The sequence below is a fragment of the Ammospiza caudacuta genome, chromosome 4 (assembly GCF_027887145.1).
Source record: "Ammospiza caudacuta isolate bAmmCau1 chromosome 4, bAmmCau1.pri, whole genome shotgun sequence".
Taxonomy (NCBI): domain Eukaryota; kingdom Metazoa; phylum Chordata; class Aves; order Passeriformes; family Passerellidae; genus Ammospiza; species Ammospiza caudacuta.
This window is the reverse complement of record NC_080596.1, coordinates 57,084,390-57,099,890: the sequence shown is the minus strand read 5'-3', so window position 1 is coordinate 57,099,890 and position 15,501 is coordinate 57,084,390. Positions and strand designations below refer to the sequence as shown.

The 15,501-nt window shown below is 39.1% G+C and overlaps 1 protein-coding gene across 1 annotated transcript in view; it reads left to right on the top strand.

The window, feature by feature from the left end:
• The window catches only part of DOK7 (docking protein 7), a 59,672-nt gene extending 45,954 nt beyond the window's left edge, over nt 1–13,718 (top strand). The window contains exons 8-11 of the mRNA XM_058803733.1: nt 5,741–5,806; nt 6,874–6,945; nt 9,773–9,925; nt 11,989–13,718. Coding sequence (XP_058659716.1) covers nt 5,741–5,806; nt 6,874–6,945; nt 9,773–9,925; nt 11,989–12,116 — 419 coding nt within the window. The 3' untranslated portion in view covers nt 12,117–13,718. The remainder of the gene's footprint in view (nt 1–5,740; nt 5,807–6,873; nt 6,946–9,772; nt 9,926–11,988) is intronic.
• Nucleotides 13,719–15,501: the final 1,783 nt, after the last annotated feature.

The following is a 15,501-nucleotide window of genomic DNA, read 5'->3' as shown; positions in this document are numbered from 1 at the left end:
AAATATCACCTATTAAATTTTTCTTAAGTAGACAGGGACTCAAGGCAGCCAGACAAGAAGAAAGAATAAAATTAAGTATATAACAGGTACTGTGGGATCTCAGCACCTCAGGACTGATGTGCAGAGTGACCGAGATCACCCTTGGGGGGCTCGGGAGTCCTGGAATGTTGCCAGAAGTGTCTGGTGGCTGGACTTTGATCCTACAAGGGAGACGACACCTGTATGAGGATAGGAGGATTTCACTGGGGTAAATGGTGAAGGGATAAGTTAATTAGAGTGTAAGACACAGGGTTTAGGATTTCTGTACAGGGGGGTCTAAAGAAGTAAGATGGAGGAATTGGGGCGTGTCCTGTCCTTTTTCTTCTTCTTCTTGGCCTCCATCTTCTGTGGTGATGTTGGCACTTTGGAATTGGTTATTACTAAAAGTGCACTGGTTAATAAGGGTAAAAGGTATTGGGGAAAATTGATAAATATTGTATACGTAATTTTGAGTATAAAGATAGGTGACTGCCCCGGGGGCTCGCAGTGTGCTCATGGCTGGCTGCTGTGCAGATCTCTGTCGGGCCGAGAGAAAATCTTTTAGATAAACAATTAATAAACACCGAGACCGAGAAAGAACCTGAAGCCTCTTCTCATCCTTTGAAGCGCGGGCTGTCCAAGGCCACCCTGGGCCTTTCCAGGTCTTTAAAACAGCCGAGAAACCAACAAGGTACTGAAAACAAAGTCAGCTGTCTGACAGCTTAACTTTCCTGATGGAAAATTCGATGGATTTTTGTGCCTTTAAAAATATTTTTATTGCACATCTATGCAGCATGATGCTTTTATTCCAAGCTTAGGAGTCAGCTTTTAAGGAATTAATTCAGAGCAATGAGAAAGAGGAATCTGGGCCATACTGTGGTGGTTATAATTGCTTAGATTGAAAACAGTTTACAATTCTCACTTTTTTAAAAGATTTGTGCTGTCAGTTCTTGAGATGTAGGATGACCAAGTACACTCTGATATTTTTATTGAGCCAGGGAAGGACTCTGTGTTGAACAGTGTCCACTATAGATATGTCATGTCATACCTTATAGGGCTAAACACTGTAATAGACAGAGATCATTCTAATGAGAAACTGATTAATGAAAACCTGCCATAAAGTGGCATGCTCTTTCTTGGTCCTGCTTTATTCTAAAAGTCCACTCAAAATAATTCTGCAGGGGAAGAAATACAGGAGCTCAGAAAAAGTGAGCTTGTTAAAATACAATACAATTTACAAACTAAATTAATGTCTGAATTAAGAGAATTTCCAGGGGCGAAAGAAAACTATGGGGAAACCATGTCAGAGAATGATCCCAATGCTGCTGCTTCATCCTCTGGGCTGAGCAGATCCAGCAGATCCAGTTCTCTGGACTGGGGCTGACAGAAGGTGGTGAGTCTGTGCCACAGTAACCCTCTAGTCCTGTCCTTTATTTATTTGTGATTTGCTTTTCCACACCTTCTCTGACACTGAAATCTGGAGAAATTACTTATCCCAGCCTTATAGAGCACAAAGGTGAGGACCTTATTTGCACATATAGTGATTATTTCAAATTTTAAAAAAATTTTTGGTTTTGTGTCTGACCTTCATCCCTGCCCAGTGTAGATTCTGAGCTTTGCATGTATGAAGATTTTTGAATTAAATGTATGTGAAGCATCTTTGAAGGTGTATTTAAAAAAAAAAAAAAAAAAAAAAAAAAACCAAAACCCCAGACACTGAATTTCCTGGCACAGGGAAATGGTAATAATTCTAGCTTAACACTTTTGCATTTTTAAGGATAGGAGGCTGGGATGGAATGGCCCACAGCATGAGAAGATGAATAATAGCCAGACCTAGTTAGATCCTCTGTTATTTTTTGCACAGACTAAATAGACATCTTTGAGGAGCAATATTTGAACAGAGTGCTTGAATGCATTTCTAATTTTGAGAGATTTTGCCACATTTAAAGTAATCTGTTAGAGAGAAAGGAGGCATTTCTGAATATGGAGAAATCTGTGGAGCAAGCAAGCATTTTTAAGTATCCCCTTCAGCTTTTATGTCTTGGGGTAATGCCATTTGTATAGCAGAAAATATATGAAATTACTTTGAAAATCGAAGAGAACGAACAGGGAGGTTTTGTAGGGCAAATATACAGGAGCAGGAAGTGTCCTGTTACATTTACATGAAACAACCTCCTGGTGCTCCTGCAGGGTTCCTCCTGCCAATCAGCTGCTGTAGCCTTTGGATGCTCTTTTAAGCAAGGTATCTGTTTTCAGAGGAGGAGATGAGAATGTTGCTTGGGTGAGTGGGTCAAAGTTCTTCATAATAAAGCTAGTTTTAATTCAACAAGCAGCAGGGTTTTATCACAGAATGTGGTGTTTTCTTCTGTTCTGACTCCTTTTCAGGAAATTTAATAGCCCAGACCTGAAGAGTGTGTGTCCTACCCCTCGAGGAGGCTGGCAGTGAGAAGTGATCACTTGGTAAAGGCAGTGCAGGGCTGTGTGTGTCTCCTCACTGGTCATGCAAGGATAGGTCAGATGATTTGAAAATGTAAACTGTCCGGGCTCAGTTTATATTTTATATTCCATCTTCCCTCATTATTTTTTTTCTTGGCTCTTTCTTGTAGCACATGTGCTGTAAACTGTCCTTATGTTTGAAGAATGGGCATGAAGTAATAACTATAAAGCTAGAAAAATATTTCAAATAGTAGTTGTCTTCAACTACTGAGCTATGTTAAACTTTTGAGTCTAATCAAATGTCAGAATTCAAAATATCCTGCAAATCATTTTCGTTTTGTCACATTTTGAGTACCTTCTTCCTCTTACAGATTGAGGAAAGTAGAACAGAAGTAACTCTCTTGATGAGGTACCCAGTTCTGAGAAAGACTTGAGCAAGTCTGCCACACAGACCTAGATGACAGGGGAAATTGAAAAAAAATTCTTAACAATCCCTTGTAAAATGAGAAGAATAATGGAAGGGAGCGTCTGTCTCCTGTTGGATACTTTTTTTGCTAGAAATTTATCTTGCTTTTTCCATTCCTGGAAGTGTTAGCCTAGATTCACAAATAAAAATCAAACCAGTTTATTCAGTAGCTGAAAAGAAGAAGGAAGAAAATATCTAGGTTGATCTCTGTTGACATGTGTTTATAGGATGAAGTTCAAAGCTTCAAAAAAAATTCCCTGGGAGATTTGATTATGTAAATATTTGTTAGTTGCCAGATTTGAAAATGAGGAAAATGCAACAGGTCAAATCCTAAAACATTAACATGGTTCTTTTAAATAAGCCCTGAATGAGAAAATTTAAACTTGACCATAAATGGATTGGACTGTCTTTTTCTTTTAAATTTTTCCTGTCCTGGGTGTTCCTCATAGATCCTAAAAATGTTGCTTAAGAATCCACAATGCCTCTGGAATAATTTCTGCTGAGTTGCAATACATTTTTGAGGGAATAAAAACCCCAACCTCACACTAGCTTTGTGATGATGCTGAAATTAGCATAAGGTTCTAATCTTTCTTCAAAGTAAGGGGAGGCTTTTGGCTTCATAAAACATATTCTGATGTTTTCAATGCAGAGAGAGGATGCACTGATATGAGAAAAAGGAAGATGAGTTAAAGTGAAAATATAAGTAAATCAGCTAGCCTGGGGCTGTCCTATTTTTGCATTTATTTTTATCAGCAGTCTTGGTAAAAACAAAATTCCAAATAACATTTTTAGTTGTTAAGTCCTCACTAGAGTTCTATAATATGTAAATGTTCTACAATCTGACCTCATTTGTTAAAATACAAAATCAGATTCTCAGTATGGCATACTTTAAAATTGAATTTTTTAGCCTTGGATTACCCTTGGATGTATATAAAGAGACCAAACTAAAAGCTTTAGTTCAGTTGTGCCTTTTTGAAATAGTTTTTCTTCTATTGTTTTAATCCATTGTCCTCATTAAGTGAAATAATGAGTGGCTTTTTAGATTTATTTTATAAACTAGGATGAAGCTTGGAAACCCTTAGGTTTGGAATTAAAATTGTGTGTATACTTCATACAGGAGGAAAAAAAAAGAAATTGCCATTTTCTTTAGATTCCCAGGCCATGCAGCTTTCTTAGATATTTCAGAATATTTATCTTACAGAATTTCTTCGTGTTGCATAAGAACTGTGGTAATTTTTGGACGCTATTTTAAAAACAATTTGCAGAGCAGTGTCTCACCTGCTCAGAGACTATTCATCAGCTTAGAAAAGTGTTAATTTTAAATGTGAGCCCCAGCAGGCTGCAGCACATGGCAGCAGGGGCAGGGTTACTCATCCCCACAGCCTCCCACCTGCTCCCCGCTCAGCTCCATCTCCTGCACACGCAGTTCCCTCACAATTACTCATGCCAGGACAGAAATGCCACTGAGCTCTGCTGAGGTGGCCGCAGTGACACAGCAGAGGTTTGGGGTGGATGGGGTGAGGTCGCCCCGTAGCCAGCAGTGGGGATGATGCTGCTGAGCTTGCTGCTCAAAGAAGGAGCTTGTGTGTGCAGCCAAGCCACCCTGCAGGGATGCCACCCTGGAGCTTTCTGAGCTGATGGCTTTTGTTTCCTCAAATTTCCCCAGTGCAGCTTCCTGCTGGCCAGACTCGGGCTGGGGAAGGGAGGCTGGCTGTGCCACCTGGGGTGTCCATGGCTGGAACACTGGGAGGGTGTTTCACAAGAACCTGGATTCAATCCCCATGGGGCAGATCCCCTGTGTTCCCTTGCCTCTGGCCTGCTGTGTCCATGTCTGAGCATGGCTGGTGGAGTGCTGGAGTGTAGAAGTTTTCTCATTCACTTATGCAGCAGGCACAGGGCCTGCAAGGCATTCCTGGCGTTCAGCAGCCTAAGATAGGAAATGCCCAGTCATGATGGCTGGACCTAAAAAGCCCCTTTTTCTGCCTCCAGACCCTTGCTTATATCTCTGTAAGACTATAGATCACTTCCCTTTTGACCCTTGCTGTTGGACAATTCCTAAAACTCCTGTGCCCTGTACAAAGAGCTCCTTTTGCCCAGCTTGGCGGAGGAGCTGTCCCTGAGGCCTTCGCAGAAGGCCAATGAAGACAATCCTGTGCAACCTCACACGGCCTTCTCCTCTCTCTCCCTGTGTCTGCCCAAGGCACTTAGCAAGCCAAGAGCTGAAATCACAAATGAGCTGATAATCACAAAGAGCTGATCTCACTGAGAGTTGAGCTTGCTGAGGTAGCCTGTGGCTGGGAACTGCCTGGGAGCCCGGGCAGGCTGTGCTGAACAAGGCTGCACTCTCCGGAGCAGTGAGGCCACCCGGGGATACCCCAAAACCCAACCAGAGGTCACATTACACTTAGATAGGTTTTGGATCCACTCTGACCAGATTTTAATGAGCATTTTAAACTTTGTGATTGCTAAAACGACATTATGGATTGCAAAGGCATCTCCCAACTCAGTTCTCGTCGCCATTTTACTTAGCTCAAGACAGCTTTCCCTGTGAGGAAGGAATTACTTACCACAAACAGGGAGGGACAGCATCCTTAGGTTTTATAGAAGGCATCCTTTCTTTCTAAAGAAAGAAAACACAAAATGAGATTTTCATGCCACAAACTCAGGATAAAGAACTAAGCAAAAAAAAAAATTGCCTAAATGAAGAACAAAGACTTGTAATTCTTTGTGTTTTATTTTTTTTCCTAGATGTTTCAGAAACATCTACTAAAAATGAAACAGGTATTCAGATTTAATGTTAATCTCTGTTTTTGAAAACAGGTGGTGCTTCTGTCATGGCAGCTTCTGGGTCTTTGAAAGTGCATAGAGGGCACAGTCTCCAAGCTGGTAAGTAAAAGTAACTATGAGGTGTGTTTGCATGTAAATCGAAACTAATTTAAACTGAAATTATTTTAAACTTCAGAAAATATTAAAGGTAATGCATCATTTGATTCCCTATTGTAAGGCTTACGTATTTCTTTGGGTTTTTTGCTTTGAGGAATTTCTGTCAGAAAGGCATTGACAGATGGGATAAGTTTAGAAGAAGCAGTGACAGATGAGATAACTGACAGAGTATAAGCAATAATCTTATTCACAGCAGTGAAATGCTGCCATCACTTTAACAAAGGGCACCCACCAAAAAAATTCACCTCAGGTCATGAGAAGTCCTGTACCCTAACAATGATATTCTGGGAAAAAACACCCACCACATTTAAAATATACTTCTTTATGATAATGTAGAATAGAAACACTGCCAGCAGATAGATATGTGTGTTTGTCATTCAAAATTAATTGCAATATGTTCATTCTATGGACACAGCATTTTTGCTTGCCTGGTTTTAACTGGAGTGGAGTCTGAAATTGTGAAGAAATGTGGGCATCTCTTTTCAGCTTCCTGCTCAGGAAAGACCAATAATGTCGTGCAGCCTGACTTCTTTGTAAAGATGGAGGTTTGCACTTGGAAAGCAAAGTTGTCTTTGGAAGGGCTAGCTTAAGCATTTTCGATGGTTTTTCAGAAATCAAGAAGTTATCCATCATGCTGGAGGTGGAATTTCAACAAGAGTCTTCCAGATGCTCCCAAGATCACCCACACATTGCTCCCTGATTCATGCATGCAAGACAGCTCTGCTCCCACACTGCTGTACAGCAGAATGCACTGCTGTTGACTTCAGTGGCCCTCAGTGTGAATAGTTGTAAAAGTGTCTTAAATTTTATTTCCTTGGTGTTACACTCATAAGGAAATGCTGACATCACCGTCACAGAAAAGTCAGCACTAGGCACAGTTTATGCTTTCTGAGGATATTCTGTATGGTTTAGTTTAAAAGGTTACAAGTCAAAACCAGAAAAGCATAGGCTTAGATTATATTGCACAAATTGCTAAATCCAAAGCCATTAACAGTGTTCCTGTATTCTAGGTCCTAAAGGTGGGTATGAGATGCTAGCACTTCCTTCAGAACCTGGAACTCCAACTAGTTCTGAGGAACTTGGTGAGTACAGATTTTTGTGCAGAGGTCACTAAGACCTCTTGATTTTTTTTCATGTTCCTTTTGTTTTTAAATTTTTTTTTATTGTTGAGATCTCTTCTAAGTGTAATTTTTGAAGTGTTGCCCTTTGAACGTGTCAGCTTCACATGCATGCTCACACACACACTTATCTTTGGGATGTAGTTATAGTGCTGGTTTTCTTTCTGTGTAATTTATTGCTCATTTCTGAGAACAGTGCCTATATTAGGGAGAAAAAATGAATAACTAACACTTCCTGAAAGAAAGGCTGCAACACCAGTTTCATAACTTTTTTCTTCCCTCCCTAGTTATAGTCTTTTCCTTCCTTTTCCCCTCAGTTGGGGGCCACTAAATTTTCACTTTTACTCTTCTCTTGTTACTTGCTTGACTATCTTTTTTGATTCCTACAGTTTCCCCTTTTCTCTTCAAGCAATCATGATATTCTAGGAATTCTTTCAGAATGTTGTAACCATCCATTGTGGTCTGCTCTTCTCTGAAATCCTCCTTTCATAATGTTCTCAAGTATTTGCCTTCTGACCCCTCTTGGAAACATCTTTCTCTGTCCAACCAGAAGGGACTGCTGCAAGCACTGTCCATGGCTCACTCTGTGCACCATGCTTTCATTAGTTGGAACATTTGACTGTGCTTCTTAAATAAATTCTTCTCTTCAAACAAATAAAAGCCAGTTTTCAGTTGCTAGTAAGATTTTTTTTTTGTTTGGTTGGGTTTTTTGAGGAAAAATGGAAACCAAGTATTCCTATTTTTGCAAAGAAAACACAGTTTCTATTGAGACAGCACTGACTGAACTACAGAAGGCTTTTTCTTTCCTTCCATTCCAGTTTGCCCAACTGTTTTGCTTTTTTTGTTTGTTTGTTTTTGTTTGAGTTTTTTGTGTATAATTTTTTTGTTTTGTTTTGTGTTTTTTCTTCTTCCTCCTTTGAGAAGAATATTTGACTGTTGCCAGGTCTTGTTTTTTTTTTTTTTTCCTGTGTGTTTCTTTTGTTTTTCTTTTACAAAGCCCTACTAATTGTCCATGTGTAGTATTTCAGTTCTTAGGAAAATCCCTTGGCTTGTTTGCATCAGGTATGATGCTCAGCTTCCTTAAACCTGTTAACTGTTTAGTTCTATAGGGGATCTTGCTAGTTTTCATGCTAGCTAACTTTGAGGATGCTTCACTTAACACTTCTGTTACATCACTTTAACAGAATACAGAAATACTTCAAAAATGATCTTTTCCTTCACAACTATTTGTGACTCTGTACTCAAAATTGTCACTTGCTTGCAGCTTCTAAATTTTGTGATGCAGGTTTTCAATGCTATGATTTTTCTGAGTCCATTCTTGCTCAATCAGGCCAAAATCCTTTGCAATATTTTGGACACAATAATTGAAAATAATTTCTTAGAATGATGTTTGATGAAAATACAAAAATTCCTTCTGCATTCATTTCTGCATTGATTTTGTCATTTTGTTCTTAACATCTTGCTTTGCAACAACTTGAAGTCTGACTGACAGAGAAATATTTGTATACTTTTTGGATTTTCCTATGCTTTAAAATTAAAATCTGTGAGCAAATTGGCCAAATTTCCAGTCTTTCCAGTATTTGGACTGTAACTCCTTTGATTTAAACAGCTTAAGCCTGGGGAGATTCCGTTATACTGGAACATACCCATACTGTTGCCTAACATTGTATAAGCTATTTCTGCTACTCATAATACTTCCAAAAGGATGAAAAAGTTTCCCTCAGTGGTTATTCACTGCTGCTGTTTTCTGGATATAAGTAATTTTTCTCTATGCTCTAAAATGCCTTGATATCCTACTGCCTCTCTATTGACATCTCAATAGGGTCTAAATGGGGAAAAAAGGAAAAGCAGCATTTTGGGCAAAAAAAGACTTGATATGAGCTCTTAGTAGGGATAAGGAAGGTTAAGGAAGGGCTTAAGAGGAGAACTTCATGATAAAGAACCTCAAAGTAAAACTGTTTTCCCTCTGCACTCCTCTGTCTCAAACTGACTTGAGAGTAGAAGGTCTTTAGGGCTAAGGACTCCAACTGGACTGAACAGGCAGATAAGATTAAAATTATTGAAAGCAGGGCTAGATAAGGTCTTGAGAATTCAACCAGTAGACAAAAAAATGGTTTTAAGTCAAAATTGTTTCATAGGAACTCTTTCCTAGTAGGTGTTGGTCTGTGTCTTTTTTAGAAAGTTCTAGAAAACTCTGGGATTTCCTCTGAAGTTCTTGTGATTTTTACTATTTAGAAGGGTTTTCCCACTATTTTTTTCTGCAGTGAAAGTCCTTTAATATCTTCATGTCCTCTCATTATTCCTATCTTTTCAATTCTGCACAGGGAAGCTGTCAACATTGTCTCCTCAAGATCGCCCTCCCTTTGCTTGAAACAGTTCTTCAGTCCCTGTTTTTGGGACAGGCTTTAAGAACCTCTACTGATTTTGCTTTCTGTCTTGCAGATGATATAGTAATTCACATCTTCCTAGAACAAATTACTTCACATAAAGCTCTACTAACCTAAGGCAGTGCTGCTGTTAGAAATATCTGCAGTGTTTGCCTTCTGCCACAACACAGCAAGACCCTGTGGTCTGTCTGTGGTCTGTGGCCTTCTGCACAGTTCCTGAGACACTTGATCAGTGTCTCAGGATATTTAAAGTAGAAGCTGTAGTTTTCTCAGGTCCCATCTACCACTGAGGAATGTCCTGTTTGGCGAGAGGAGTTATTGCTGCCCATTGTTTGCTTTCTGTGTGTCTGTATGAACATTGGTCACTGCAAACAGTGCCTGCTGTAACTTGTTATTTATTTCAGAAGGGGCTGTAGGTTATTCAGCTGATGTCCCAACACCAGATCGACCCCACAGTGAGACAGCCACCTATGTTAATATTCCTGTCAGCCCTACTTCCAAAAAACAGCTTCACTACATGGAACTGGAGCTTCAAGAATCTAGCACAAGCATAAGAGGTAAGGAAGTCTGTGGTACTTTTAAACAGCTAAGAATATGCAGAATGTATGGGTATGTGGAACCCTGATTTCATACGGGATGCAGATGAGGGAGCTGGGGGTGTTCAGCCCAGAGGAAAGGAGGCTCAAGGGGGACCTTAATGCTCCTACAACTACCTGAAAGGAGGCTGTAGTCAAGTGGGGGTTGGCCTCTTCTCCCAGGAAACAGTGACAGGACAGGACACGGCCTCAAGCTGCCCAAGGGGAGGTTCAGGTTGGACATCAGGAAGAATTTTTTCACTGACAGGATGTCACTGAAAAGCATTGGAGCAGGCTTCCCAGGGAAGCGATGGAGTCATCATTCCTGGAACTGTTCAAGAAATGACTTGATGTGGCATGCAGTGCTGTGGCTTAGTTGATGGTGCTTGGTCAAAGCTTGGACTCAATGATTTGGAGGTCTTTTCCAACCTTAATGATTCCATGATCTACCCACAGGCTTCTGCTAACAGAGGAGTTGAATCCTCTTATGTTTCAGAGGCAGTTTTTTTTAATTGGCATCTCTTCTTGAAAAAGATTTTTGAGTAATGAAGTTCTATAAGGTGTTGCATCCCTTTGACAGGTGATTGTATATGCACTCCTTCTAAAGTGAACATTTCAAACTCTGGAGTTTGAAAGACAGTAATTTGCTTGTGTTCTCAAGATTTTCATTGCATATTAGGACTACACTTTCCTCATTTTTCTTGGCTTCAGAAACAGGGCTGTGGGTGTACAGGGCTTGCTCCTGAAGACACTGGCTCTGGAGCCATGCAGCAAGTGCTTCAGAACAGAACACAGTGTTCTTCTATCTGCTCTCCATGTGGGCATGTGAAAGTGCTACAGAGAGAATGCAAATGATTTCATTTTTTATGTTTTTTTTTCTTTTTAATTATTTTGTATGGATTGGATATTTTACTTCTATTGCTTAACTTGGGCAATTAGCACATAAACAAGCAATACATCTGCTATGCGTTGTCATTTAGAGATGCAGTCCTTGCTACAGCAAGCCTTTCATCAGACTCTGGTATTTAATTCCTTGCATTTGATATTGATAGGTTTTCCATCTATACTTCTCAGCTATAAATAAAAAGTTTATTTTTTTTATAAACTTTTTATAAAAAGTTTATAAAAAGTTTAATTTTTATACTTCTAATTTCAGCAATTTTATTAACTTGAAATGCTAGCACTTTTCCCATGCTTTTTGCCTTTTAAATGTTTTTATGTTCTTCATTATGTAATTCTAAGCTTCTCCTGGACCTCAATGTAGTTCTCTCTACAACCATTGTGTTGAAATGTAAAAGCAATATTTTCTCTTAATTTTAAACACAATGAACCAAGGCATTAAAAATGAAGAATTAAAGACTCTAAATTTTCCTAAATGTCAACTACCCTCCCAGTCTCAAATTGTGTAACTTTAAAGGTGCCTGTAATGACCACAAATATTTAAATTTTTTCATATTAAAGTTTTCCCAGCCTCTAGCCTTATAGAAGTATTTTACTGCTCAACTCTTAATACTTAAGTATTTTACTTAACTTGTCTTCACTATTGGCAAGAAAAATGAGCTGAAGTGTCATTCTGTGTGAGGCTGAAGGTGTTGCTCTGGTAAACATTCACAGAGTGCCTAATCCTGACAAGGAACCTAATCCTGACAAAGAACAGTGCCAGCTGCCACAAGAGTTTTCTGTTCAAAAAGCAGGAGTTGATTTCCTGATTGATAGCTTGGTTGAGGAAACCTCCCAGGAGTGGGAGAGTCAAGTTCAATTTTGTCATTGACTGGGAGTAATAGGGGTGGAGATTCACACCTGGGGCAGACATGCAAATGGTTCATTTGCTTGTTTGAGGAAAGCCAGACCGCTAGAATATGTAGGTAGCAAAGCTTTCGAGGTGTTTTGTTTTAGTGGTGGTTATCACCTTGCTCCCTTTACACAGCTTTCTCTGAGACTGGACAAAGACAGTCCAGGAAATCTATGGAGGAAGTGTCACAACTGTTTTGCTCAGGAATGTGTGAGGGGTGCAGCCTTTTACAGGGTTCCATGTGGTGTTTCAGGGAGTGGATCGTCCCGGTACGCCCAGATTGACATTGCAGCCACCGAGACGGCGCACAAGGTGGGCACGCAGCACGCGCAGGAGCGCCTGCAGGAGCTGGAGCACAAGAAGAAAGGAGCTCAGCAGTGACCTGGCCAGGAAAGAACTTTGTGCTCACCACAAATCCATCCTAATTCATCTTCCAAAGGATTCACGTTTGTTGCAAAAATGCACTCACACAAATTGCTGCCATTGCTCCTTGCAGTTACACCAGATTCATTCCAATGTCTTGATTCCTGGTTGGAAAACTGGTAGCACGAGGGGTGTGTTTGGTCTTTCCTTTTGTTTTAATTTGGTTGTAAAGTCCAGATTTTTTGTCATAGGCAATTAGTTACCTTTCTCTATAATTCTAAAATCATGGAGAACCTGGAACCAATTTCAGTGTTTATTAAATGGTGGCATTTTCTTTGAAAATAAAGAACTTGAATGTGTGTAGATAAGGGAATGTGAGTGTGTGTGGTAAGTGTACACATATGTTTGCATATGTCTGTATGTAAGCACACATTACTGATAAAATATATGTATATATCTGAGTGTATAAAATATGTAAAACCTCTATTAATACATTAATGGACTCCTACAAAAGCAAGAAAATTCAGTGCCAGCTCTTTTTGCAAGTACAGTTTTGTTCAATTGATGTGCTTATTTATGGACATGCTCAACTATACCTACGGATAATTCAGTTTTATACCTCACCAAGTCCTGCAGTTTGTCTAAAGTTTCTCAGATGTAAAAGCCGGAGTGTCAGGGATGCACATGTGTCTGCAAACAGACCAGAGCACACAAACAAGTTATTTAATTATGTTTATAAACCACAGTAATGTGAAGGGGCATTTGGGTGTTTCTGTTCTTGAAAAGCCTAGTTCAAACCATATTGCTGGGTATCTGTAATTCTTAGCAATTTTCCCGGAGCTGAACATATGTATCACTTTGAAAATCAGGTCCCAGTTTTCTCCCACAGCATATTTTAAAACCAAGGTATTCAAGAGAAACATTTGCTTTTCGAAGTTGGGTCTTTAATGTCACAAAAACTATTCATAATGTAAAACCATCATCCCCCTTAAATCCAAAACTTTATTGAATTATTCTTTGCTGTCCCTAAGTAGCATAAAACCAGTTCTGTGTAAGAGGATGATATCTCCAGAGATGCTACAGCCTTGAGGCACAACAGGATGTTGTCTTGTAAAATAGGTTTACCCATGAATCTGCCATATCTTGCTTTTGTACAGTGAGAGTTTATGATTCAAAACTTAATTCCCCATGTTGGCTATGTAAATATTTTCTTTATCCTCATATAAAATGTTATTTAAATAAAATGTTATATAAAATGTATAGCAGTGATGTTAGACTAACAAAGAAATGTACTTAAGAAGGAAAGGAATTTTTTTTCTGATAAAATATCAGCTTTAGCTTCCAGAAGTTGCCAGGAGTGACATCTTGGGTATTATGATTTTCTGTTAATGTCCTCTTAAGATCCAGGGTTACAGCCAAATTCTGTTTTCTAGATATGATTATAATTTATATTGGTGGGTGGAAGTTTTGTGCCAGTGAGGGTTTCAAAATAAGTGACTTAAAATGAGAGGTGGGGTTTTGTTTCTGAGGCAGGATTTAACCTACAAATTTATTTGAATGTAGCCTCAATAGTAATGTAAAATACCAGAAATCTCTCAAATAAAAAAAAAAACAAACCAGTGTTTGAGAGTTGACAATTGCCATTCTTCTCTGTCCTGTGTTCAGATGTATTTTTTCTGTTGATCCACCTAGCATATTTCTGAAGGGAAAAGAGATCTTTTTATGAGATTCTAAGTTTAAAAGATTTTTCTTTGACAAGTGGACAGTGCTGATCTGCTTTTTTAATTTCAGTACAACTGGAATAGCCTGGACTTCCTGGGGTCAGGTTATCAGAGTTCTTCACTCAAGGATCCCCCACCGGAGGACTTGCAAGGTTAAATCTCTTCATATTTAGGATGAGGCCACCTGGACTGATGCATTGAAATGCAGTGTTTTCCATGACAAAATATTTTTATTGCAAAATTCTGTTTACCAGGAAAATAAATTACCCAAGGTCTCTACAAAGGCTGCCTTTCTGAATGTTACTTGCATTAAATCTGGGACTTGTAGCATGGGTAAGGATTTGACACAATAGTAAAGGTCATCAGATTGCTGCTGGTCTCATAGAGGAATCACAATTTAAAAAAATGTATTTTTTCAGGTTGAGAAGGGCTGTGAATCTGTGCATGCACATGCTTTTCTGTGCACGTGTTTGTGTATATCATAGTAATCTCTGTTTCTTTTAAGTTATTTTTACATCACTAGAATAGGACAAATAGATGACTTTCACTTAGTTTTAAAATTCACGTTATATTGTCATGCACTAAATTATATCAGGAGCTGAAGCAAGAGGACAAGCCAAATTGTTGCATCTGTTAAAAACTGGTTGGTTTTTATTTCAGTAGTACCTGCAGGTTGTACCTCCCTGTCAAGTTACACACTTGACATTTCTGTTGAAAGAACTGGAATTTTCTCATTGGAACAACAGGAGCTCACAGAAATGGAAACATTTTTTCCTAGATAAATAAAATCATGTGCCTTCAACTTCCACTAGTGAACCAGGGGCAATGGAAATCAAACCATAGTCCTGTTAGCAGGCTTGTGCTTGTTCACAGACCTTGCATAAAAAAACATGTGCATGAGTGATCTAAAATACAGTTTGTGATTCTATGGGATGAGTCCAGATACAGAGCTCTTTGCAAAAAAATCAAAAAAGCCAAAAAAACAAATTCTCCCACGCTTTTGGAAACAAATGCAACTTGTAACTTCTGATGATAAAAAGAAGGATTTGATCATTTTTAATTTAGCATTTTATCAGAGTCAGATCTGTTTTCACCAGGAGCACAAAGTATTAATTACCAGAAGAACAAGACAATGTGATATGGCTGGTACTTCTGAAAGGTGTTCTTGAAGGACTTTAATGTGGCAGAAGTGCTCTTGGTGATGAGAAAAAGCTCTCAAGTGCAGTGTTTGGGCATAAGCATTAATGTGCTGTGTGTGTACCTCCTTCTGCCTGATAACCTGCTGCCAATTGTAACTGCTGCCTCAGTGGGGCAATGGCAAGGTTCATAAGCTGCTATGGAACAGTTTTACAGGCAAATATTTGGCTGATGGAATTTTCTCCAAGGTAATGGGCTGCAGGACGGAGGGCTGGAGTTTGGAGGGATTTAATTTCCCAACAATGCAAATAATTGTCTGGGTTTTAATAGCACTCTGGCACCTAGTTGTGGAAAATGCCAGTAGGTATCTTTAGGCATGTAAATGTTTGTGAAAATCTGCCCTGAGAGTTGTTTTCAGCAAACGGCTTGGAAAAAATCCTCATTTTTCCTCTCTGCTGTAAACAAAACAGTTTTAATTAGTGTAGCTTGGAAAACTATATTTGAATTTGAATTATGAGTGATTGCATTTTTGTGAGATGCTGGAA